Source organism: Cyprinodon tularosa, unplaced genomic scaffold, assembly GCF_016077235.1.
Source record: "Cyprinodon tularosa strain WSP-4 unplaced genomic scaffold, ASM1607723v1 ctg550, whole genome shotgun sequence".
NCBI classification, from domain to species: domain Eukaryota; kingdom Metazoa; phylum Chordata; class Actinopteri; order Cyprinodontiformes; family Cyprinodontidae; genus Cyprinodon; species Cyprinodon tularosa.
Genome location: NW_024039286.1, coordinates 249,991 through 274,671, shown reverse-complemented (window position 1 = coordinate 274,671; position 24,681 = coordinate 249,991). Strand labels below are relative to the sequence as shown.

The 24,681-nt window shown below is 37.1% G+C and overlaps 1 protein-coding gene across 2 annotated transcripts in view; it reads right to left on the bottom strand.

Moving 5' to 3' along the window:
- Positions 1–20,169, bottom strand: part of LOC119796490 (hexokinase-4-like) — a 30,568-nt gene extending 10,399 nt beyond the window's left edge. The window contains exons 1-4 of one of the 2 annotated variants that reach the window (XM_038305077.1): positions 19,890–20,169; positions 12,976–13,091; positions 2,767–2,929; positions 1,649–1,797 (exon numbers count right to left, since the gene is read on the bottom strand). In XM_038305077.1, coding sequence (XP_038161005.1) covers positions 1,649–1,797; positions 2,767–2,929; positions 12,976–13,068 — 405 coding nt within the window. In that variant the 5' untranslated portion in view covers positions 13,069–13,091; positions 19,890–20,169. Of the gene's footprint in view, positions 1–1,648; positions 1,798–2,766; positions 2,930–12,975; positions 13,092–19,886 lie in introns of both variants that reach the window. The other variant, XM_038305076.1, reaches the window with a different exon arrangement.
- Positions 20,170–24,681: the final 4,512 nt, after the last annotated feature.

Here is a 24,681-nt window from a genome sequence, read left to right as displayed (position 1 = left end):
ACAGATTTTAGGCTTGAAAATCAAACACTTAATCATATTTACATATATGCTGGTGAAGATTCTCAGTCATCAAGGTCATAGTCATTCCAAAAAAAAAAGAAAATTAAAAACAATCCACTGGACTTTTTTTCCCGAGGTTAAAGACGTTCTGCTTCCCATCCAGGAAGCTTTTTCAATTCAAAATATCAGGAATAGCTTTGAGATCGAGGTTATATACAGTAGCACAACAAGGCCTTGTTTTTGTTTTGAAAAAATGCATAAATAATGTTTTCATCCAATGGGAAAGAAACCGACTTCAAACTTGGAAACAAAGCCCAGTGAATTGCTTTTAATTTTCTTTTTTTTTTTGGAATCTTAAGTGCACACAATCTGTAATTAAATGTGAGTTTCATTTTATTTAGAGATCATTTTATTTTATCATTTAGAATTTAAATTTAACTAAGAATTTCCAAATAGATAAATTTATTTTTTATTTCATGTTTGAATTTTATCTCTTGTTTCTGGTCATAGGTTCTTGCTCTGGCATGAAATTAGTATTCAGATCATCTTTGAAGCCAGTTGTTACTGATCAGCTGCCTGGCATCTCAGCTTGTTACAGGAATGATAGGAGCAGATCCTTATATTACAAAGGGTCCCTTTAAACCCCAGAAATTAGTTGCTGTAAATGTATTCTCAATACATACAAATTGTTCAATGGCAGAGTTCTGGCCTAGGTGAAAACAATCTTTTCAAATTTTTAATATGTCTGAGCCTACACACAAGCTCACTGAGTACCACTGAGCAGATGTGAGCAATGAGGCCCACACACCAATATTAAACTTATTATAACTTATAAGTAAAGCAGTTTACATTGTTTTTTTTAGAAGAAATAGATTACAAAAGCAATTTCCTTTAGTTTACTTTAAATTAAAATTATTTGGCCCACTAAAAAAACAAAACAAATCGTTAATCGTGACATGTGTAGTATGTTAGTATGTATTAGTCCTGCTTTGGTCAGGGTGAGGGTCCTGTTCTGAAAGAAAAAAGAAAAATAATTTTCATTATAAAACTAGTGATATTTAAAACTGGGATTTAAGAGTAGATTGTGCAAATAATAGCTGAGTTTTAGTAAAGCTGATCTGCACATCCAGCGTTCAGCAGGCTGAATTCATATATAAAGGCGGTCATAAAGACGAGATGCTATAACAGCCCAAAACGAAATAAAAATAAGATTATGTTATTCTCTATTAATTTGTTTTTTAATATATTCACTTTAGTGTGTCAGGCAAACATAATGGTTCTCCTTTTCTCTATTTGGGGGAATAACTGTTGTTTCTCATATTTTTGTTGTTGGATTTATGCTCAAGCAGTGCGCAATTGCACAAGCGCGCAGCTTAGAGGCAACATTGGCTGAGAGACTCACTAATTGTTCACCACATCAAATAGAGCCCACTTCTCATCCACAGGATTTTTAAAGTGGAATCAGGAGGCAGAGATTTTTAATTTCTCTTATTTCACTGTAGTTGAACTTTGAATTCCAACTGACCCACATTTGGATAGTTTTTTTTATAATCTTTATAAAGTTTTACCTTGTTTAGTACTTGAACTTCGCTTGTGTTTAAAAATGCAGATACTGTATGAATAAAGCTGAGGTGGGGAAATGGGTTACCTTTTCTCCGCTTCCCAACATGATTTCCTGAGGAATGGCGCAGATCTGACTGTCCATCTTTAGCATCCTCTGCTCCTCCTCCACCACTCTGACATGAAGCACCCTGAAGTTTGTTCCACCCAAATCTAGAGCCAGAAAGTCTCCTTTCTCTGCATGAAGGAAGAAATGTATTGCCCACGGTTTGTTTTAAAACATGTTCAACCCTATTCTCTAGAGGACCTACACAACTTGAATATTTTGGTATTGGACTTGAAAAAGACTATTTCATAAAAGTTTTTTTCAAGCTGGAATAAATAGAGAAAAAAAGACTATGGTAAGATATTTACATTCCAGGCTTGCTTCTCTATTTCGTTCTTTAAAGGTATTGTGAAGGATGTTGTTTGTGGATCATCAAAATAAGTGGTTCTCCTAATTGTCAAACACTGATAAATAGGAGTCTGACAGTCTGACATGGTGGAAAAATTGCAAATCTTGTTTTGGAAAGTAAGCTTGTATGAGCGATGCAAACAGCAGCTTTTAAACAGAGCGTGCAGGAGGTGAAATGGGCTCTTGCAGGATTTGCATGCGTTTAATAGGCGTTCCCTCTCGGGAGCGGGTACAGGGTTGTGCATGTGCTTTTCTTTTATATCTATATGGAGAGGGCGTTTCTTTTCAAAGATTTATGAAAATCTTCCACTATACCTTTAAGTTTTATGCCTTTTACTGTCATTTACTTTGTTTGATGTGTCCTTCCTTTTTTCCTCTTTCACATTTTCCTTAAATTGTTCTTTGTGTTTTGTTTTCTATTCCTATATTGTTTTCTTTCTTCCCCTCTTCCTTATTTTATTGTCTCTCTTCTTCCTGTTGTTTTTTCCATATGCTTGAAGTTCTTTCTTTCCATCCACATGACCAAACTACCCATTTCTGTCATCTTGTAAAACTACTGTACTTTCTTTCCATATTGATGTCTCCTCCTCTTCCAAAGTTTTAATTTTAAAATCCTACAATGACTCTAATGAGCTGAGAAATCTGTAACACTTAGTGAAGAACAACCTGGAACACTTAATAAATGTGTGGAGAGGCTTTCTTTCCTTTAATGGAAAAGGTGAAATAATTAAGACTCGGCTCAGAAATCATACCTTTCCCATCTGGCGTTTCCCTTACAAAGGTGGGAAGCATCTTGACAGACGCCCTGTTATGTGTGTGTTTCCCCAGACCTCGGATCATATCCTTTTTGAGTCGAGCCGAAATTTCCCGCAGTTTCTCCAGAGACAGACGGAAAGGTTCCAGGTACTTTAACACCTGCACAGATATACAAACATACAATCAACCTATTAAAACGCCTCGTATTATGCAACATTAGCAAAAATCTCTTTACCAAACTGCTGAGTAAATTACAAATATCACAATAACACAATAATAGTGTTAAGAAAGAAATTAGGCAAATCCACCAGTTACCCAGTAGATGGCGAGAATGCTCTTCCTCAGAAACAACCTAATTTGGCATGAGGCAATTGCTGAATGACATCATTGCTCCTGCCTTACATTCCTGGCCTGTTGTGCATGTTCCAGAACTGAATACTCAAAACTTCTGTCTAGAAGAATTTTCATTATAGTGTGTGCTAGGCAACCGTTAAGCTTTGGAAGTACCATTTAATATCAGTAAAAACATATTTCTGTTTGTAGTAGTTAGTAGGAGTGTATAATTTTATAGAAAACAACTTTAAATGCATCCATCAAATTTAGTGTTGGGTCAGTTGACATAGTTTTGTTCCAGTACGAATGATTTATTGTATTAGCTTTAAAATGCATCTGAAAAGGTCCTATCAGATCAGGAAGAAACATTAAGAACAGATTAAAGAAGCTTAAGGCAGTGGAAAAACAAAGAGGACTGGCCCTAGGAACCGGAAGAAACCATCAGAATCAAACGTCAATTGCTCTTTCTACCAAAGCATCATTAATGTTAACATCATAAAGAATAATTATCCAGATAATTAAAAATTTTTTTATCATAATGACATTAAATTAAATTTAATGACAGAAATGTAATTTAAGCTGGCTACATCATGCAACAAGCTAGTTGTTGCTTGATAAAAAAGAAGACAGCCGGAAGGAAGATTAGTTGTTGATTGTTTTCAGCAAATAGGGCTGCAGATCCAGTCATTATTTGGATAAATTTTCCTTCATTATCTTATTTCACTGTCAAATATTCAATTTCATTGCCAGATTTGATAATTGTGTCTTATTTATACAAGCAGCTATTTTGTTTTGTTCATTTATTTAATTTTACACACTTTGGCATTCCTTCCCAAAGAAGACCTAGTCTAAATCAAATCTTGTTTATGTTTTGGTTAATTTGTAATGTAGATACAAGGGAATGAGGAGTTACAGCTGTTGTTCTGTTACCTTCATCAGTACAGGGTCGATCCTGTAAGTATGTTTGGTTTCCAAATATTTCATATTACTCACTTTGGCAGTTCAGGACTGCAGATGGTACAGTCATAAGATTTCCTTTTTCCTCAGCCATGATTTTAGGAATTCATGCACTTCTTAATATAACCTAATAGTGAAATGCAAAAGTTTAAACTGAGTATAAAAAGGGATAAGAAAGAGGTTTAGGTGACTTTGAATGTGGGGCAACTCTTGTTAAGAGACCCAAAGCTTCTGATCCACTGAAATGTTGATGTAGAGTAAAAACCACACTAGGTCTGAAATGATGCATTCCAAAAATAAAGAAATAACCAAGGAGCAGTAACTGGCATTCAAGAGCAGAGGAGAATGCTAAGACTAGTTCAAAATGAAAAAAAAAAAAAAAGCAATACAGCCAATCCTTATAATCACAGCTGCTGAATATTGTCTCAGAACCTAAAACAAGTCAAAGCTTGAAGCATGTAAGCTTAAACAGCAAAAGACCACACCTGACACCTCTACTCTCAGCTAGGAAAAGGGAAATAAGTTCATACAGGCATAGAAAAATGAGACAGTACCATACAGTAAAAACTGTGAAGTTTTTTTTTTTTCAATTAAACATGTACAGCAGAACACATTTTATCTTTAATCAAAGAGTTAGGTTATTGATGGGGGTCGGATGATATAAGGAGAAGCTTCCCTGTTAAATATGAGGACTATTAATGCCAATTAAGCATTGTTTAAAATTAAAGGAGAATTCCGGTTTTTAACACTTTTAGCCCATTTTCTGTAGTGTCCAGGATGAAATCGAATGATCGACACCAAAATTTTGACAATTGGTCCTGTCTCTGCTTTTTGGCTCATGCAGAATCCCCCCCTGGCTGCTTCAGAATGGCTTCCATAGTGCATGTCCGATAATGTCCTTAAAACAACCTTAAACGTTCTTTTTTTAAAATATGCTACTCACCGGGTCGTCAGCGCTGTTCAATGACGTTGCAAAAAAAGTTTCGTAAAGAAAAAACGTTCCTGTAGTGTTTTATTTAGCATTTTGTAAATCCCATTGAGTTCTGTTGGAATAGTCAATATTCCCCTGCCACCGGAAACGGAAATGGGGCCTGTTTACACAGTTGTAGTCTTTTCGCTTCACTCTGTGTACTCCGACGTCGAGGTGCTAACGTCTCTGTTAAACACTTTAAAAAACTCTGAAAATGGAATACTAAAGGTGGATTCTTGATTCTCGACGTCGGAGTACACAGAGTGAAGCGAAAAGACTACAACTGTGTAAACAGGCTCCATTTCCGTTTCCGGTGGCAGCGGAATATTGACTATTCCAACAGAACTCAATGGGATTTACAAAATGCTAAATAAAACACTACAGGAACGTTTTTTCTTTACGAAACTTTTTTCGGAACGTCATTGAACAGCGCTGACGACCCGGTGAGTAGCATATTTAAAAAAAAGAACGTTTAAGGTTGTTTTAAGGACATTATCGGACATGCACTATGGAAGCCATTCTGAAGCAGCCAGGGGTGGATTCTAAATGAGCCAAAAAGCAGAGACAGGAGCAATTGTCAAAATTTTGGTGTCGATCATTCAATTTCATCCTGGACACTACAGAAAATGGGCTAAAAGTGTTAAAAACCGGAATTCTCCTTTAAGGTTCGGTGATTATGTTGACCTATTTACCACCATCTTAAGATGGATATTTCTAGCAAGATAATGTACCATGTCACAAAGTATAAATAATCCCTATCTGGTTTATAGAACTCAATGACAGCATTCTACTCCAATCGCCTCAACAGTCAGCAGATCTCATCTCATCGTTGGGATGTGGTGTGAAAGAGGAAATGGGTGTTTTTGGATTTATGGAGAAAAACCTCATGAGGCTGTCACATTAATATCAATCAAGATCTATGAGCAATGTTTTAACATCTTGATAAATCGACACCATCGAGGACTAAAGCAGTGCTGAAGGCAATCAGAGAAATATTTTTAACTTTTATTTGCAGGGAAGCAGGTTCTAGTTGAGCTGAGGGTCAAATATATCAATATGCATACATCACTGTTACTTTTATATGCATATTTTAGTATTATTTTGGAGAAAATTTTAGATCATGTTTTATTTCCACTTGTAATAATTTGTTTTTCAGCAGCCCGAGCTCAGTAGAAGTTTAATTGTCTGAACTTTTAGTGAAATACTTTAGAGATGGCATGTGCAGGAAGAGGGCCTGGCTGGCTAAGTAAATTTAATGATCCTCTGGAGAAGGCAGCAACAATTCACACGTCTCTTCCTGTTTTTAACATATCCGTTCATACTGGAAAGTCACATCATTTAGTTATATTAAACCTGCCTATAAACATGTAAAAGTATAGCAGAGGAGATGGGACTGAGGTGAACAGAGGGAAATTTGTTGAGGCTTGAATTTTAAAGGAAGATCACCTTCTACTCCTGTTGATGTGGAACTAGGCAGCTACTAGTCCCACATCAACATGACAGGAAAAAGCCTGACTGCTTCTTTGTTTCCACTTCACTACCAAAACTTAAATGATAATGCCCTTTGACATATAGTACTGAGCAAAAATCCCAATGTCATATATTTTTTTTTTTTGTCTTTGTAATTTTTTATTTAGTACCTTTGTGACAAACTAGACAAATTGAGGAACAAAATATCAAGTTTAAAAGAGTCCTGTGCAGATGGAAATAATCTAAAGAAATCTTTCTATTCATTTCTATTTTATTGAATTTTTGTATTCATCTTTATGCTTAATGTTATCGTGTAATGAGAATGTAATATGAAGCTTTGAACTGACTGCTGGGACATTTAAATGCATAATTGTATACTGACTTTTTAGTTTTTCTCACCTCAGTTCATTAAACATCCACATCTGGTTTTGACAGAAACTTGTGGAAATCTGAGGGGGGAAAAAATTGAAACTATGGTGGAGAATGGAGCACAAAAAAAACTTTATTATTGTAATAACTCAAATATAGACTTTTTTTGTCCAACCAGCAAAGAAACTTTAATCAACAATATTATTTTAAAGCCAGTTTCCCTGATAACTAAAAGATTTCTCTGCTTTATATAAAAATATAAAGTACAACTGGGAATTTTGCAAATCTGCATCCCGACCTAAACCTCTGGACAAAATATTGCATGTCTGCAGAGAAATATGACACTTTAGTACATAGATTATCTACTTTAATCTTAACAGTAATCAGTCTCTGGCAGACAGGTTTATTTGGATTCAATGGCACATTAATTACTTTGTTAAGGTAAGTATTATTATCTACACTCACCGGCCACTTTATTAGGTACCCCATGCTAGTAACGGATTGGACCCCCTTTTGCCTTCAGAACTGCCTCAATTCTTCGTGGCATAGATTCAACAAGGTGCTGGAAGCATTCCTCAGGGAGTTTGGTCCATATTGACATGATGGCATCACACAGTTGCCGCAGATTTGTCGGCTGCACATCCATGATGCGAATCTCCCGTTCCACCACATCCCAAAGATGCTCTATTGGATTGAGATCTGGTGACTGTGGAGGCCATTTGAGTACAGTGAACTCATTGTCATGTTCAAGAAACCAGTCTGAGATGATTCCAGCTTTATGACATGGCGCATTATCCTGCTGAAAGTAGCCATCAGAAGTTGGGTACATGGTGGTCATAAAGGGATGGACATGGTCAGCAACAATACTCAGGTAGGCTGTGGTGTTGCAACAATGCTCAATTGGTACCAAGTGGCTCAAAGTGTGCCAAGAAAATATTCCCCACAGCATGACACCACCACCACCAGCCTGAACCGTTGATACAAGGCAGGATGGATCCATGCTTTCATGTTGTAGATGCCAAATTCTGACCCTACCATCCGAATGTCGCAGCAGAAATCGAGACTCATCAGACCAGGCAACGTTTTTCCAATCTTCTATTGTCCAATTTCGATGAGCTTGTGCAAATTTTAGCCTCAGTTTCCTGTTCTTAGCTGAAAGGAGTGGCACCCGGTGTGGTCTTCTGCTGCTGTAGCCCATATGCCTCAAAGTTCGACGTACTGTGCGTTCAGAGATGCTCTTCTGCCCACCTTGGTTGTAACGGGTGGTTATTTGAGTCACTGTTACCCTTCTATCAGCTCGAACCAGTCTGGCCATTCTCCTCTGACCTCTGGCATCAACAAGGCATTTCCGCCCACAGAACTGCCGCTCACTGGATGTTTTTTCTTTTTCGGACCATAAACCCTAGAGATGGTTGTGCGTGAAAATCCCAGTAGATCAGCAGTTTCTCAAATAGTCAGACCAGCCCTTCTGGCACCAACAATCATGCCACGTTCAAAGTCACTCAAATCACCTTTCTTCCCCATACTGATGCTCGGTTTGAACTGCAGGAGATTGTCTTGACCATGTCTACATGCCTAAATGCACTGAGTTGCCGCCATGTGATTGGCTGCTTTGAAATTAAGTGTTAACGAGCAGTTGGATAAAGTGAGTGTATTTCATCTACTTCTAATTTAGTCTCAGTAGTGGCAGTGATTGGCCCTCTGGTAAAGGCTACATATGTGGCAAATGGGTCTTATAGCGGTCCTGTTGACAGATCCTTCTACCTGAGCACTGGACATCTTCTCTAGATGCCTCTTGGTTGCTTTCCTGGTAAAAGTCAAACAAAAGTATACAACCAATTTTCATGTAAACCAGGATGTAAAGTTAGTATAACACTGGTGCTATGGTTCTCCTCTTTTAGGACTCTAGGCTTTTAGTTTTCAGTTATCCTGTTTAGTTGATCTTTGATTTATTTTCCATTATATTAAAGCGCTCTTTATTTACTCTCCGTCGCCCCCGTGTTTCTTTTCCCCTGGCTTCCTTCTAGTTAGTTCCAATCACACCTGCTCCATATTCACCTTATTAGTCCATCCTTTCTTCTGTTCCCCTTATATATACCACCTCTGCAGTCACTCAGTACTGGTTCTGTTGGGATCTGGAGATCTGCCACCTTTCTCCAGCAGAGGGCGCCCTGGGTCTCCTGAGCTGAAGCCACCTGCACACCTGAGGCTGATCATCTCATCAGGAGACCAACTATATAAGCAGCGGCTTGACTTCCCTTCAGCGCCAGAGTGTTAAACAGTTTATGGAAAAGCCTGATTCTCTCCTGGAGCTCTGGAGGAGCCCACAGTCTGGAAACCTGCCTGCCTGCCCTTGGAAGCCAAACCTGAAGATCTCTGTCTGGAACAACCTGCTGGTTCTCAAGGAGAGAACTAGGAGATCATTCAAGGTCTGAACCTCATAAGCCTGAAGCCAAGCCCTGCCGCTGCTAAGCCCTCAGCTGATACCTCTGTCTCTGGACCCATCTGGTTCCCTCCCTCTACAGTTCTGTCTGAACCACATCAGGTACAGATCAATTCAAGGACTCTGACAAGATACTCCAGTCTCTTAGCTAACCAAACTGTCCCTCTCTACAGAGAGCCCTGTGTTACCGGTTCCTGGACCCGTTCCTGCATCTGAAGCCAAATAACATCATTGTGTTTTCTTTTTAATAAACATTTGAACTTTTACTCTGAGTCTGTGGTGTTCTGCATGTGGGTTAAATCAGTTAGACCCATCATGACAGGTTCCTTGTTGTGTTGCTGCTTCCTCATCTCTGGCTCCCCACGTGAGTTTTCCCCTGATGTTTTCTGATTTTTTAGTTCTTAGTATTTTTGTATTTTGAATTATTGCCTCAGTTGCCTTCAAGACTCATCTCTGCCTCCTGATCTTTGGATTTGGTTCCTCAAAAACCTCCACCCAACCGTGACAATTGGTGCATTCATAATTTAAACTTAAGTGAAGCAGGGAATGACCTAAGAACTGCCCCAATGAGGCTGTAAACACACTTACCCATCATACTGCAAAGCTGCAGTATGCTTATGAAAGGCAGCCATGCTGCTGGTACGCCACGATTATGAATTTTCTTGCTTGATTGACACAATAGTCTATTATTTTAGTCATAGAGGATGCCAAAATGGCAGCTCCCATAAAAAGCACAGTAAGTTTTTAAAAACACTACAATTTAAAACAGTGTAGGCGTGTTTTTGTACAAAATTACTGGACAAATACTTCAAGTTCACCCTTATATAATGGATGAACACAAAGAACAGTTTCAGGTTTAGTTTCACTTTAATGCTGCCCAGAAAACTTTTCCACTATTTCATCTTTGTCATGTCTACTGAGTTCTTTGTTACTCATCATGCTGTTACAATGATAATTATCATATATATTTCACTTCATTTTAGAGTTACACTATACTTTGTTTTGTAGATGAAACACATTGTATGGTACACTAGGTTCCACACATCATGTCTCCAGTGAAGGTAAAAAGGTGAGTGTTTTAGTTGCCATTCAAAGTCTTTTTAGCTCAGACAAGTTTCAAGAACCCTGCTGCTGCATGGAATGAATGTTGTAAAACTCTCAAAAATAAAGCAGTGGACAGATTATAACGCGTATAAAGGAAGAATGTCAGCTTCAACATGACAACAAAAGGAGGAAACAGCAGAAAATAAGCATATAGGGTGTTTATTCAGGTTGTGCAATCTTTGTGGACGCCTACATAAAAAGGATCCTCCTTATTAACAGAAGCAGCCTGGAATAATCTTTTTTGATAAAATGCAGACAGTGTAGGGTTCTTCATTCATTGTCCTCAGAACCCTTTGTCCTGCATATTTTGCTGCTTGTACACACCTGACTGAAATATTATAGCTAACCAAGCCCTTCATGGCTGCCGGGGAAGTACGGTAGTAAAATCATTTGATTCATTGGAGCTGAGACAAATCTAAAACATGGAGGAGAGTGGATCCTGGGGACTTGGACTGAGGACCCCTGTCATACAGCTTTAAAAAGTGACCTCTAACTTCAGGATTCAATTAGATCAGATCCAAGTATGAATATCAGCCATTCTTTTCTTTTCTTTGGCTCTGGTAATTTTCCATAGGTGTGTTTGCTTAGAACTTGGAGCACCATCTGATTCCCTCTTCCTCAAGTCTCTACATGCTGGATACTGAAGGTGAAGCAATGGGAGATTAGCTTAGTTCCTCCACCCTGGTACCAGAAGCCTAATTTAATTAAGAGATTATATTATCTTGTACCAAGGAAATAACTTAAAAGATAGAGAGAAACATCATTAGTTAATTTCTCTATGTGTTTTAGTAATTTTATTTCCACATTTTTCATCTAAATATATTTAAATTGACATTAAAGGAACTGTGGCTGAAAAGTTTCTGTTAAGAGATAACATTGTTCACAGTGTCTATAGACTAGTAATTCATAACAACGCTTTAGATTAAAAGGATTGCTATAATCAAAACATTTTTCAATAATGTTTTGATTTGTCAATAAAAAAATTAATGATCATGTTTTCTTCTTTTCTTTTCTTCTTTTGGACCGTTAAGTTTTAAGTTCTCCTGAAGAAATACATTCGTTTTTATAACAGAAAACGCTACTGAATCTATTACAAAATAATTCAGTGAATATAACAGGAAATACCTTCACAAACGCAACATGTTCAATGAATCATTGCTTTGGACCTTTTTATTTATATCCAGACTGACTGCATTCCTAATTGTTCACGCCTGACCTCCCACTTTCAGTGTCTATTCTTTTTATTTCATATTTATTGATGTGGACATTTCAACTTATTGTACATTAGTAAATAGATGTATTAGTATATATAAATATATAGTTAAATAAATAAGATATGATTTAGGAAATGTTTAAATTCCTTTGTACTTGGAAGACAAATCTATGGGATATACATTGATATTCTAAGGTGTATAATTGTGAAACATTTAAGGATTTTTGTGACTCCGGGATGTTTCTGAGAATAAAGAAGAGTGCTGTTGCAACTTCCTTTTCATCTAGTTTAACTCTAATAAACTGAGTTTATGTTTCTGAAAAAGGGAAGTGATTCCCTCCCCGTAAGAATCAGACTGTAGGGTTTCTTATTCAAGGGACCCTCCTGGCAGAAACACTGCAGTTCCCAAAACAGCATTTATTCCCTCAAAGTGACAACAAAAAGGTTACAAAGAGGAAAGCTGAAATTTGACTGGCTCAAAGCAAAGTTTCCTGTAGTACTTCTTCTTTTAGTCACTTCGCTATAAAATGGAAATGCTGCATATGGTTAGGTTAAAAAAAGACTTAATTATTCCAATATTTGCTATAATGTAGAAAGACATATGTTAAAATATTTTTATTTTATTTTAAGAAAATTAATTAAACCCATGTCTGCATTTTATATCCTTAATAAAATGTGAGTATTTTGTTTAGTTCTGCTTGCCTGGGACAGAATCGATTATATAAAAATTGAACATAGTTATCTATGTTTCACAGAATTTTGAGATCTATCTCTAATTAGGATAATACAAATAAGAATTATGTTCCCAAATAATCATTTATAATCACCAATTCTCAAGTTACTGAAACTTTTGTGTTTGCATTAGCTTCAACAGATCTTCCTGTGTAACTGGATACCTGGACCTTCTCCCCCTGGAAGGAATTACTGAGTTCACACTGAGCAGGGGAAAACCTCCACATGATCCATTCAAGTTCCCATCGGATCCAAGTGAGAGTCCGCGCCGTTACATCTCCGGGTCCACGTATGTCTACCTGTCCGCTCTCCAACGAGTTCCCTCTTCTCTGGATAATCCCACACAGACTGGATTCAAGGATTGACAAGAGCCACCTCAAACGTGAGTCCCATTACAGAATAATTCAAGCCGCAATCTGATTACCCACGGTCCCTGAACTGATCTCTGTGATCTCCCCTTCAGACTTTCCAGTTCCTGTTCACCAGTTCTCTGAGTTCCAGATCCAACCTCCGTTCACATTGCTACAAATAAACTTGATAAACTTTTCTCCGTGTTATCTGAGTGGTTTCTCTGCATGTGGGGGAGATTCCTTAAACCGATCATGACAACATACCTCAGTCAGTGTTTCTGGAGGGATTCCATCAAGGTGAAGAGTAGCTGTGTCGCCGCTTAACTCGCGCTCCTTGGAAAGATGAGTACTGTTCATGTTTGTTCCAGCAATGTTAATCTAGACAAAGAAAAATAAAGTAAACCTCAAATTAACTTTCATATGATTGCTCTGATGGATATAAGTGACACTGAAAATCAACACCAATAATGTCGTTATGTCTTCCGGCATTGTGGTTAGGCAGTAAATATGTATTCATAGCAGCCTACTGTACCTGTAGGATTGAAATAAGACAAGCCATTACTGAACTGATGCCTTTGTGTATAATATCAAGTGTATCGTATTTGAAATTTGGGTTTTTAAGACCACTGCATCATCAGCGTACCAGTAATAGTTTTGTTCTTGAAAACCCTGACTCACTCACACTCAGACACATGTAGTCAACAGAAGCTCTATAAAAGATTAGAAAGAAATGTTTTATATATAACAAATGATGCAAATAAATTATATAATTTAGGTTATACAAAATGTATGTTTTGTTTTTCATTTGTCAAAAAGTTTAATGGCAACTCTAATTTACAAAAAATAAATAGAATTTTCTGAAAAGTATTTCATGGTCCAGGTTTTCAATGTTAAAAGTGTACCTGCCCTGCCTATAAAACATAAACCGGCTTTTTAAACAAAATGTTGAAAAATTTGCACTAAAGTGGTTGATACCAAGATACCATGAGGGCCAGGGCTAAACGTGGGAGTTTAGCAGAGGTGTGTTCAGAACATGCAGCTATTTTAACTAAGCCATATTGAAACATGGAGAGTAAAAAGAGGGACACTAGTAGGTACTTACTTACCAAGTATGTATGTGTTTGAATGACTTGAATTTATTTCATTCAAAGGGCTATAATCACGACAGCCTGTGCTGTTTGAACTAATATAGCAATATCCACGGTTTTAAGACACGAATTGCAGAAGTAAACAAGCTCACATGAAAATGTAAAACAAAATGCTTAGTAATATCAAAATAGCCTCACAAAGCCCCGTTTAGCCAATTGCAATTTAGCTGATTTTCGAATGAGTGACAATTTGAGAGGGGGATATCTATTTTTTTAATTTGTGTTTTCTTCAAATGTCAAACCCAGGTGAAAACTGATTTGAAATTGTTTAAATGGTGTAAATGCCTATAGTAATGTATTATCCTAGCTGTATCTAATGTGAGCAAGGACATAAAAAACAAAAAAATAACTCAGTTTAGCATGAGATTTCTGTCTATTTAGTTTCAACATGTGAACTTCCTTTAAGAGGAAGAGGACCTGGACAAACACGTTTTTTCGTTCTTCATAGTTTCAGTATCTGCAATGGTTTGACTTATAACACACAAACAGTGGTGTCAAAAGTACAAACATGTGTTACTTAAGTAGAACTATAGATACTGCAGTTTAAAAACCCTCTGGTAAAAGTTGAAATATCAACTTGACCTCTTTACTCAAGTAAAAGTGAAAAAGTATGTGCTCCAAAAACTACTTAAAGTATCAAAGTATAAAGTAACCTTTAAAAAAAACCAGCCAGATGCCACTATATGAATTGAAAGCTCAATCTTATGACTATTTCGAAAAATTCTTTGAGATAGGGCCAAGGATGAGGGAGGTCTGGTTGGTCTCTGTCTCCATCTCCCGATATGCTCTCGCCTGTGTCCGACCTTTCAGACATTTCAACATCTTTTTCTGAATCCAACATTGTAGCATGGCAGAGACAATTCATGTTTATAGTTTGCAGAACACCTGCTTGCTTCTCATTATTTCCTTTGGCTAACCAATGAGTGTTTGCGTTATATGACTCATCCAATTTACACTAGTTTTCACCAGATGTGGACGGCGCCAATGATCTGCATTGGATGGCGCACATGACGTGAAATATATATAAGCATAAAACCGAATTCAGATTAAGTTGCAGTTTAAATGTTAAAGTTTCTTTATTTAGCTCAAATACAAAAAGACTGTGTGCAACAAATTGTCCAAACTTAAAGCCCTAAATAACCCTCTTTGATTGTTCTGACAATTACAAGTAATTTATATATGTATGACTTTGTCTGTTCACAATCAGTATGTCTACAGGGGTTCACATTTCCTGTAACTCACTGACACATCCTGCTTTTCAGCCTTTAGAAGCTTTAAGATGCCTGCAGGCAGGCTCGGGCTGGTATTCTGTGATATTGTGCATTTACCTGGTGGGGCGGTCCTAATTTCAGTGTGCGAGGGCCGGCCCTCCTTCAATCAACACTTACTATCCGGCTGAAGCACCTACCTGTGACAGTAAATAACTGAAGGATCCCAAGAAGTAATACAATGTTAACTACCTAAATGAAGCATGCAGTATATATATAGCCATCCTTGTCATGCACATCCGTAGCGCCTGGCATATGGTGTAATTTCCTATTTCTTCAAACTTTAAAATTCTTGCAACAAACTAAATTATAATAAAACCAAAATGCTTTCTTTAACGGTGTTCTTCTTATATTTGGTGAATTTATGTTCTAATTTTTTGCAAAAATATGTTGCAGTGCATTATGGGGTTTTGCATCTAAAGGCTAACGTTTCCCGTCTTACATGCATTGTTGCCGTTCAGGTTGGGACGTTTAGGATGGCCATATATGGGTAAAAAATGTTTTTCTTTAGATTTATGGCCTAAGAGATCAATAGACTTTGATTCAAATTGGGCAAGATTTCGTACATCCAGGCGGTTTATGAACATTTTTGGGCTGGAAAACGTGAGTCAGTGACGGTGCTGTATGTTAGAGTTGGTGTCTGGCTGGCTTCATTCAAGTGTGGATGTTACGCAGCAGCAGTCACTGTCGCGTCCGTGTGAGATCTTTTTAATATTCAACATAGGGCTGGGCGATAATTCAATAACGATATATATCGATCGATAGACGTGTGGCGCAATAGAAAAAAAGAGGGTTGATAAAAGTTCGATAAAAAAGAAACGCAGTTTTCCTTCCTTCTCATTGTAGCCTAGCATGTAGGTTTATGCTAGTCACTGCTTCCTCCCAACCAATCACAATCGCGGACCCAGGCATGCCGTCACCAAGCGCCACCCTCTCAAACCACAACACAGAGCACATGAAGATGCAGCAAGGAGAGGCGGAGGAAATTGTTCCAAAGAAGGGTTTTTGTAGTTCGGCAGTCTGGCAGTATTTCGGTCATGGCAAGTCGGACCAAATACAAACCACAGTCATCTGGAAAATGTGTCGGGAACCAGTGAAAACCAGTCTGATAACGAAACCAACTTTTTTTTATCATCTCAGCCGCTCACAGCCGCAGGAGTACGAGCTGTGTAGGCCCCGACGCGGCTCTCCTCCGAGGAATCTTCGGAAAATATATATATATTTTCAGTTCTGGGCAGTTTCCCACGTAGTTCTAACAATTGAGATATAAATGCTGAGGGCCCAGAAACTTCAAAGTAATAACTCAGGTTAAAGCAGGAAACGGGGGCGGCGGCGGCGGTGGGGGGGCATTTATTTATTTGTTATATTTATTTTGGTCACTTTAGTTTATTTTTTGTCAGTATTTAATAACATAACTCAGGTCTCTTAAGTTATTTTTCTTTAAAACAATTCTGTTAAGGTTAAAAAAGTTGGTTAAATAAAGATTTAATTCGAAGTCTGTGTTTGTGTTTTTTATTAAAATTAAATCATTTAGCAATATTATAAAAAGTCCAGGCAGAGCTGCACATAAAATATGGTTTCAAATCTTTTCAATAATTATCGATATCGATCAATATGCATTTTTTTTTATCGATAAGCTTTTTTTCTATATCGCCCAGCCCTAATTCAACATAATAAAACAAACCTCAGAATTTCCTACAGGACCTTCAAATCACTGAAAGAGCAAGACTTTAATTCAAGACTTTAATAAAATGGCGTAACGACACAACAATAGGCTCGTTAGCAACATTATCTGGCTGGGCCCCATATGAAGTACAACACTCTGGATTACCTATAATTCCAAGTCGTAGGGTAAAAAATAAAATACTCAAATACATCGTTCTTTTAAGATCTTTATTGCAGTTTGAAACATGAAACTCATATTATGAATGTATTTTTTACCAACTGTCTAATGAACTATACACAGTTATTAACATAATAATTAAAAGAACCACTTTCTGCTTTGCTATTGGTGTCATGTTTAAACGGCTCAATTCAATTCAGTTTATTTATATAGCGCCAAATTCACAACACAAGTCATCTCAAGGCACTTTACAGTTCAACCAGATCATACAGTCAAATTGATTCAAAGTTTTCTATCCAAGGAAAACCAGTTGATTGCATTGACTCATTGATTCAAATACAATCCCTCACACTAAGCATGCTTGTAGCGACAGTGGAGAGGAAAAACTCCCTTTTAACAGGAAGAAACCTCCAGCAGAACCAGGCTCAGTGTGAGCAGCCATCTGCTGAGGCCGACTGGGGTTCAAGGAGACAGAAACAGAGAAAAACAGCTGCAAAAGGCGGCCCTGTCCAGGAAACACACAGCCAGGCAGACGAGCTCCGAGCCAGCTCCCATGCCAGAGGACGAAGAGAGCACATCCACTCAGTCACGGTCAGAGACAACATGGTGGCTCACCACCATGTTGAAATCTACCATGTGTTTGGGGTATAAATAAGGTCCAGACAGTCTGTCTAATGTCACGTTAAGAGGAATTCTTTGCACCATTACATCTACAATTAGACATCCTGATTGTAGATGTAATGGTGTCACTGAAACTGAGGTCAGGGGCCCGTAAGCAACTGCGGTCTCTGCTTACTGATATTTATGACATTGCTTTAAAATATATATATATATATATATATATATATATATATATATATATATATATATATATATATATATATATATATATATATATATATATATATATATATATATATTCAGAAAGTCTCCATTCAATCTGACTGAACTTTAGATATTCTGAAGTCATCAAGTCTTAAAGCTTTGGCTCAAAAGACCTGAAAATAAAAGCACTCCACACTTTTCAAATGTAAAAGGTGAAGCAGTTTTCAAGACCATTATTTAACTTCACAAAATATTAACTACTCTCTTTTGGTTTGTCACATGAAAATCTAATTTATTTATTTTACCTTGTATGCTTGTATGATTTTTGTAATTGAATTTTTATCCAGCCCTGTAGAGCTGAATCACCGTTTCCAGAGGAATTAAAGGAACGATTTTAAAGATTTTTGGAGATTCTGTCAAGTTTCTGCAGCATCCTGAAATCCAGATGCTTGGTTTAACTCGTGAGCAACATTTTACAGCAACGTTTGTTCCAGGACATCCTTGAACTCCTGGTTGCTCCGTGACCAATGACTGCTGTAGAGATGCCCCTTACGCCACCCAAAGGCAATGCAACATCTAGTAAGGAGCAATATTTGTGCTTACGGTTTGAGAGCGCACAGTGAGACAACACTCTACCATGAAAAACTCTTCTCTACACTCAACACCAGCTGTGCTGGGCTGTCTATTCATAAATGTATGTAAATAAACCACACCATCAGCCAATCACGCCCAGTTTTTTTTTCATCCAATCAAAGTATTCATTCCAAATACTACATCCGGTTAAATGAAAAAAAAAAAAAGATCAGGAAATTAGACAACTCTTTTAGCTATGTCGGTAAAGATATATATATATATATATATATATATATATATATATATATATATATATATATATATATTCTCACAGATAAGTCGGTAATAAATGTCGGTAAAGCTGTTATTAGACCATCCACCTTTTTGCCTGGTATTGATGTGGATTTAATTTAGCTGTTTAAACAGAGAAATTAGGAGGATATTACAGATTCAAGTATGGTTCAACAATGTTTAGATACAAATATTTTAGATATGGGAACATTTTTAGGGATGCTTCAAAATATTCCAGTATTAGGAAAAGTGTTTCGTTTTAGTTACAAAATTTTATTTTAAATCGGGTAAAAGAATTAGTGATGAAATTAGGCATCCAAAGGAGAAATATTTGTGATCATATTGGCCTTAGAATGGATTGAAGAAACTGTTCCATTAAGAAGTTTCATTTGCTCTGGTTCTAGTTCAGCTTTACATTCTTTTACACACAATCTTTCAGACAGTAGGATATATTTGTTTCAATCCCGATCCAGTAGTTTGCCAACCGCCATATATACATACATTTATGAATTCGCGAGCGCAAAGATAACCGTGCGCACAGCTGGTGTTGAGAGAGCAGGTCGAGCGCGAGCAGAGACGGATGCGAGCACGCGCAGAGACGGATCCGAGCACGCGCAGAGACGGTACTGAGCGCGACCACAGTGTGTTGAGAAGAGTTTTTCAAGAGTTGAGCGCGCGCCAGACCGGTTTTGAGCGCGCGCGTGTTGTGTCACTGCGCGCTCTGATTGGTTCCTGCGCGCTCAAATCGAAGGAACAAATATCGCTCCATTGGTATGTCTCCATAGATCTAGTTTGCATTCTGCTGACGCAAATATTGGCCAGCAGCCGGTCTTTCTGGTTCCACGGGTTGAAGGAAACTATATGTAGTTTTCGATTTTAACTCAGCTATGACAACGAGTAACTTCCGTAAACGCTGAAGGAACTGTTTAATGCATTAATATAAATGGTTTGTTTTTACTCTAAGGTAAGACAGACACACTAAACAATAGGATGCTCAGCTTTCACAAAATAGTCTAAAATATCCAAACACAATGGATGAGATAAATCAAAGACACACCTTGTAAAAGAGTTTTAGATTTCCCTTCATCCTTAACTACAAATCAGCCGCTGATCTTTTTAAACTGTCTTAAAATACGAGAATAAACCCCCAGTATCAGAAAACGCTCATTCTAGTGTGCCAAATATATTGTTATTAGGGAATAGAAAAGCAGAGAGGGGAAAACTTACCTTTGCCTCTTGTGCTGACCGGCTTTTACTCTGACTTCCAAAGTGAATAAATAGGAGGAGGTGAGCGCTGGATATTGTTCCACCCTCCTCACCATCAGCTGCTGTCGCAACAGGATCTAGGGAGTCTCGCAATGACGCTTAGTGAGGGAGCCGCCGAGATACGGATCAAAACTGCTGATTTCTTTTTCTTTTTATCTTAAAATGCTGAAATGAAAACCGGAGGAGAGGTTCTGGAAAATAATGAGGAAAGTTGTTTGGGTGTATCTGCAGAAGCTGAGGCATCGGTGCGTAATGACACGCGCTAAACCAGGTGGCTGAGTATAGTAAATCACCTTAATGTGCCGCTCCTAATGAATCAGAGGAGGGATTAAATATTGGTGTGTCATAACTAAAAATTTCTAAAGATCATTCGATATTCCACGTCCACTTTACAATAAGTCTGAGTTTACTTCCTTTTAACGCGCTCCAAAGTTGACCTGTTACCAAATTAACTGATTTCTACAGCATGCTTGTGCAATTCAATTATTTAAAAGATTATATCTTAGTTGTTTTAACCCTTTAAAGGGCATTCAGTAAAAGACTTTACACATTTCAAGCAAAGAGTACACTGCGAAAAACTGAAATCTAAGTCAGTTTTTCTTTTTAAAAAAGTGATTTTTTTTTTCTTGAACTGAGCAGGTAAGTGAGATACAAGAAACGCCAATTTACCCATAAAATTAAGAAAAATAACAAAAGTGCTTTAAAAGAATTTCATGAAAAACACTCCGAGAGTAAAAGAAATGGCACTGCATTTGTAAGGGGTATTCAAGTGATCAAAGATGGCAACTTGCCTTATAAAGGGTTAAAACATAAACAAAAATAAATGGTATGTAGCATTGCACAAACATTTCCAACTTTTATCTATTTTGTTATTTTAACCTGCACTTGACATAAATGAAAACGCAAACCTTTGTTTATCATAGAATAGAATAGATCATAAAAAAGAATTTTTTTTATCTACAAAAGTTCAAGCATGGCTGCATCTTCCATGAAGCATAAGTCAGACTGACTGATCAGGCTGTCATCTAGGGAGAGGACTGCTGCTGACAAGACAGACATCCTCCTCATGGGTAATCCACCAAAGGCCACATCTACACACAGTACACGCTGTATCCAAACACAGCAATGGAAGGTTGTGGCAATCAGTGGCGCAACCAGAAACATTTTTATAGTGGTGACCAGACATGGACCAAGGGGGTCGAACAAAAGCAGGCATCAGAACCTCAGGGTCAATTTACACTGTTCCAACAGGAAAATAAACGACAAAAACACCTACTACAGATTTTACAGGGCTTTAAATATAATGAATCAAAATAGTATTTTCCAAATAGAGACAAAGCCCGAAACTAATAGCATATATCTACACTTCCAAACTGTCTAAAATGGGCCATCTTTCAGCTTTGAGTTCTGGGGAACCATTTTATCTTTACTTCATTTCTTTCCTTCATCTCCAAATAAAGAAAAAGATTACTATGGAGCTAGAAGAGTCTCAATGTTAGCAGATCACATGTGGACAGGACTTCTCATTTTTTTATTTTAATGTAGAAACCTTACACATGCAGACGCACTCACATACTGTATGCCTACAGGTGTTTGGATCCATGTGCATAAGCGTATTTAGCTGCCACTAAATTCATTTTGTATAAAATAATAGTGTTTATTTGGTGCAATCATTGCATGGGTTGTAAGAACCTATTGATATAGTTTCTCTTTGTTCTGTTTTATTCTCTCTCTCTCTGCAGGTGGGGAAGAAAATTTTCCTCCATTACCACGTTCTCTCCTTTTTAAATGTTTGCCTTATCTCTCTATTTCTTTTTCTTTTGTTTTGTTTTGTTTTTACTTTTCATTGTGTGTCCATAATATTTAAATAATTTTCAAAATAATCTCCAGCTAACTTTTTTGCAATCAAGTAAATATAAAACAGAACATTATAGTGAAAGTAGTAGTGCTTAACTTGTGTAAGGCAACATGCTGGGCTTCTTTTTTGGCACTAAAATATACCTCCTGCCAGACAGGACATGTAAAAAAAATAAAAATAAAAAAAAAGATGCATTTAAATAGATGTATTGTATTATATGTATATAAGTCAGCCATGCAGATTACTCCATACTATAAGAGTATTTCCACAACCTCATCAGTGCGAAGTTACAGTTTGTTCTTAACTCTGGCCTGGTTGGTGAAACAGATTGTTGTGACATTGATTCTTACGAAACGGCGTTTTAACATTCTAAAGTCTCAGTAGAAATGCAAACCTCAGTCGGTGTAAAAACTAAACATACAAAAAGAAACAAAAAAGACTTGAGTGACAAGCTGCAGCAGCACAGAGAGGGACTAAAGATAAAGATCCTCCACAGTATTCGGTTCTCTTCTTAGCTATTCACATTATAACAGGGCAACTCATTGAAACAAAAACATCCTGAATGCAACATATTTCTGCAATGGCCTTCCCTTCAGAGGAGCCTGATTAAAATGTGGACCTTTACTACAGTGTTTACAGCCTTATAGTAGAGTTAAATGTGACTTTTATGTTATTTTATTCTAATAAGCATTTTCTGAGCTTACAGGTTGCAGACATGAAATAGTGTGACACAATATTGTTTAGAGAACATAAGAAACCCAGATGTTAAAATGGACTCCAAACTAAACTCTCAAAACATACAGAAAAATATCCTCTACCCACCTTAAACAATAAAAAAAAACCCATGAAGTTTCCTGTTGAAACTAGATAGAAAATGGCAAAGTTCTTGCAATGATGTCTCTACAGCTTGGATGTAAAAGTCTTCCTTCTGGCAAATATGATCAATATTGATCATTTCTAGCTGATTTTACTAGAAGTAAATGTCAGCAATCACCAATAATCACAATCTTACAGTACCGCTTGTATTCGGTTGAATTTTGCCTGACATCTAATTTTAGTTTGTTGGCACATTTATGTACATATATTCATAAATATACACATTCAAACAAGCATACACATCTTTATACAATTATAAACTATAACATACATGACTACAACCATTGTAAAAATATATATGCACTCATGAACAATGAGTCAGTTCACCTATTGTTGTTCACCACCCTTCTCCCACATTGTATCTTTTTAAGAAAACCAGTTTGAGCCCTTTTCTAAAAAGGCTCCTGATTGGACATGGGCTCAACTATTCATTACTTGAAATGCTTCTTTTCAGGTTTGCTGAAGCACATTTTTAAATTCCTTCAATTATACACTCCCTCTCTCTCCACAACATGCTTTTGTATCCTGTCTGCTAGCAGTTTATTTCTAACCTTTCACATTAAATGTAAAGTTTGAAATTCTACCAGATTTGATTTAAGCAAGTAGGAATGATTGAATAGTGGATTAGTGTGGTGGTGACAGAAGCATTATGAATTATCCTGATGACTCTTTTCTGCAGAAGTATAGGAGTTTGAGTAATGTCCTGTAGGTGTTATCAATCTTCTCTACAAATCAATGTACAGTAGTGAATATTTAATGTTTTCTAATTAAAATGTTTTATGTTACTAATAATTGTGATGCTTCTAGATAATTTAGTCCTGACATGTTTGAGGGGAGGCTTCCAGCAGATCTTATAGTCAATAATCACACCTAAGAATTTTTTTGGATTTACACATCACACCTCTGACCAATGTATTTTGACGTTCACATCTCTTCCTCCTTTATTATTTGCAAATAATGTGAAGGTACTTTTTTTTCTTCTAGATTTAAGGATAATATGTTTTTATGGAACTTTTTTTTTTTAGCTTATCTGGCGTGATATCAGCCGCTTTAAGCTCTTACCTGTACAGAATACCAAGCCAATACTGACCACTGGGGGGCACTACAATCAATTATCAAACCACTGCTTGCTACTTAAAAAAGCTCCCATTCAGTCCAGAGCAACCACATAAATGATAATGCTCTAATTTCATGATTACTATTTGTGATCAGTTGTTTTAAAAAGCTTATGTTTTTTTTTTAGACCAATTGCAAACTTCTTTATTTCCAGAATGTTCAACGCTGTGGATCTAAATCCATACTGAGTAGTTGTGTATATCAATCAAGTTTTGCTAATAAAGAGTTTTTAAAAATTATTTGAAAACCGTGAACGTAAACAAAAAAAAAAAGGAATAATGTAGAGGTCAGAGGTGGATTATCCAGGTCCAAAAAGTATAAAGCCTTTACAACATTTAGTTTTCATCATTTGCAATTCCAGTTTACAAAAAAGACAGGGGGCAATCATCTGGCTAATTGAACAGCATAAAGGACCTCGATCATCCACCTGGATAGAGGGGGAGTTTCTGCATTGAAAACTGTTGCAGTGACATCCAATTATAATGGCTTTATTTGGATTTAAACTAAAACTGAGCTATAAACACATTTAAGGTGTTTCATGCTTCACATTAAAGGAATAGTACACCCAAAACATGATTAGCCTTCATTTTCTACTCACCCCCATGCTGAACAACACCCTGGAGTACTTTTTTGATATCTCAAATGCATCTGGAGATCTGGGAGGCTTCTTGCTGTCTGCTGACATTCAAATAATGGAGGTCTATGGCGCCCGAGGCAGAAAGGTCCATAAAAGTCCACAAAAAACGTGTCAATATTCCTCCATACTGCTCGTCCAATGTATTCCAAGTGTCCTGAGTGGGTAGCGTCCATAATTTACTCGAAACGAAGTCATTTAGAATGTTTTTAGAGCATAAACAGTAGTGTATAGGATTTCCTAAAAGCGCGTTCACGAGTCTACGGAAACCG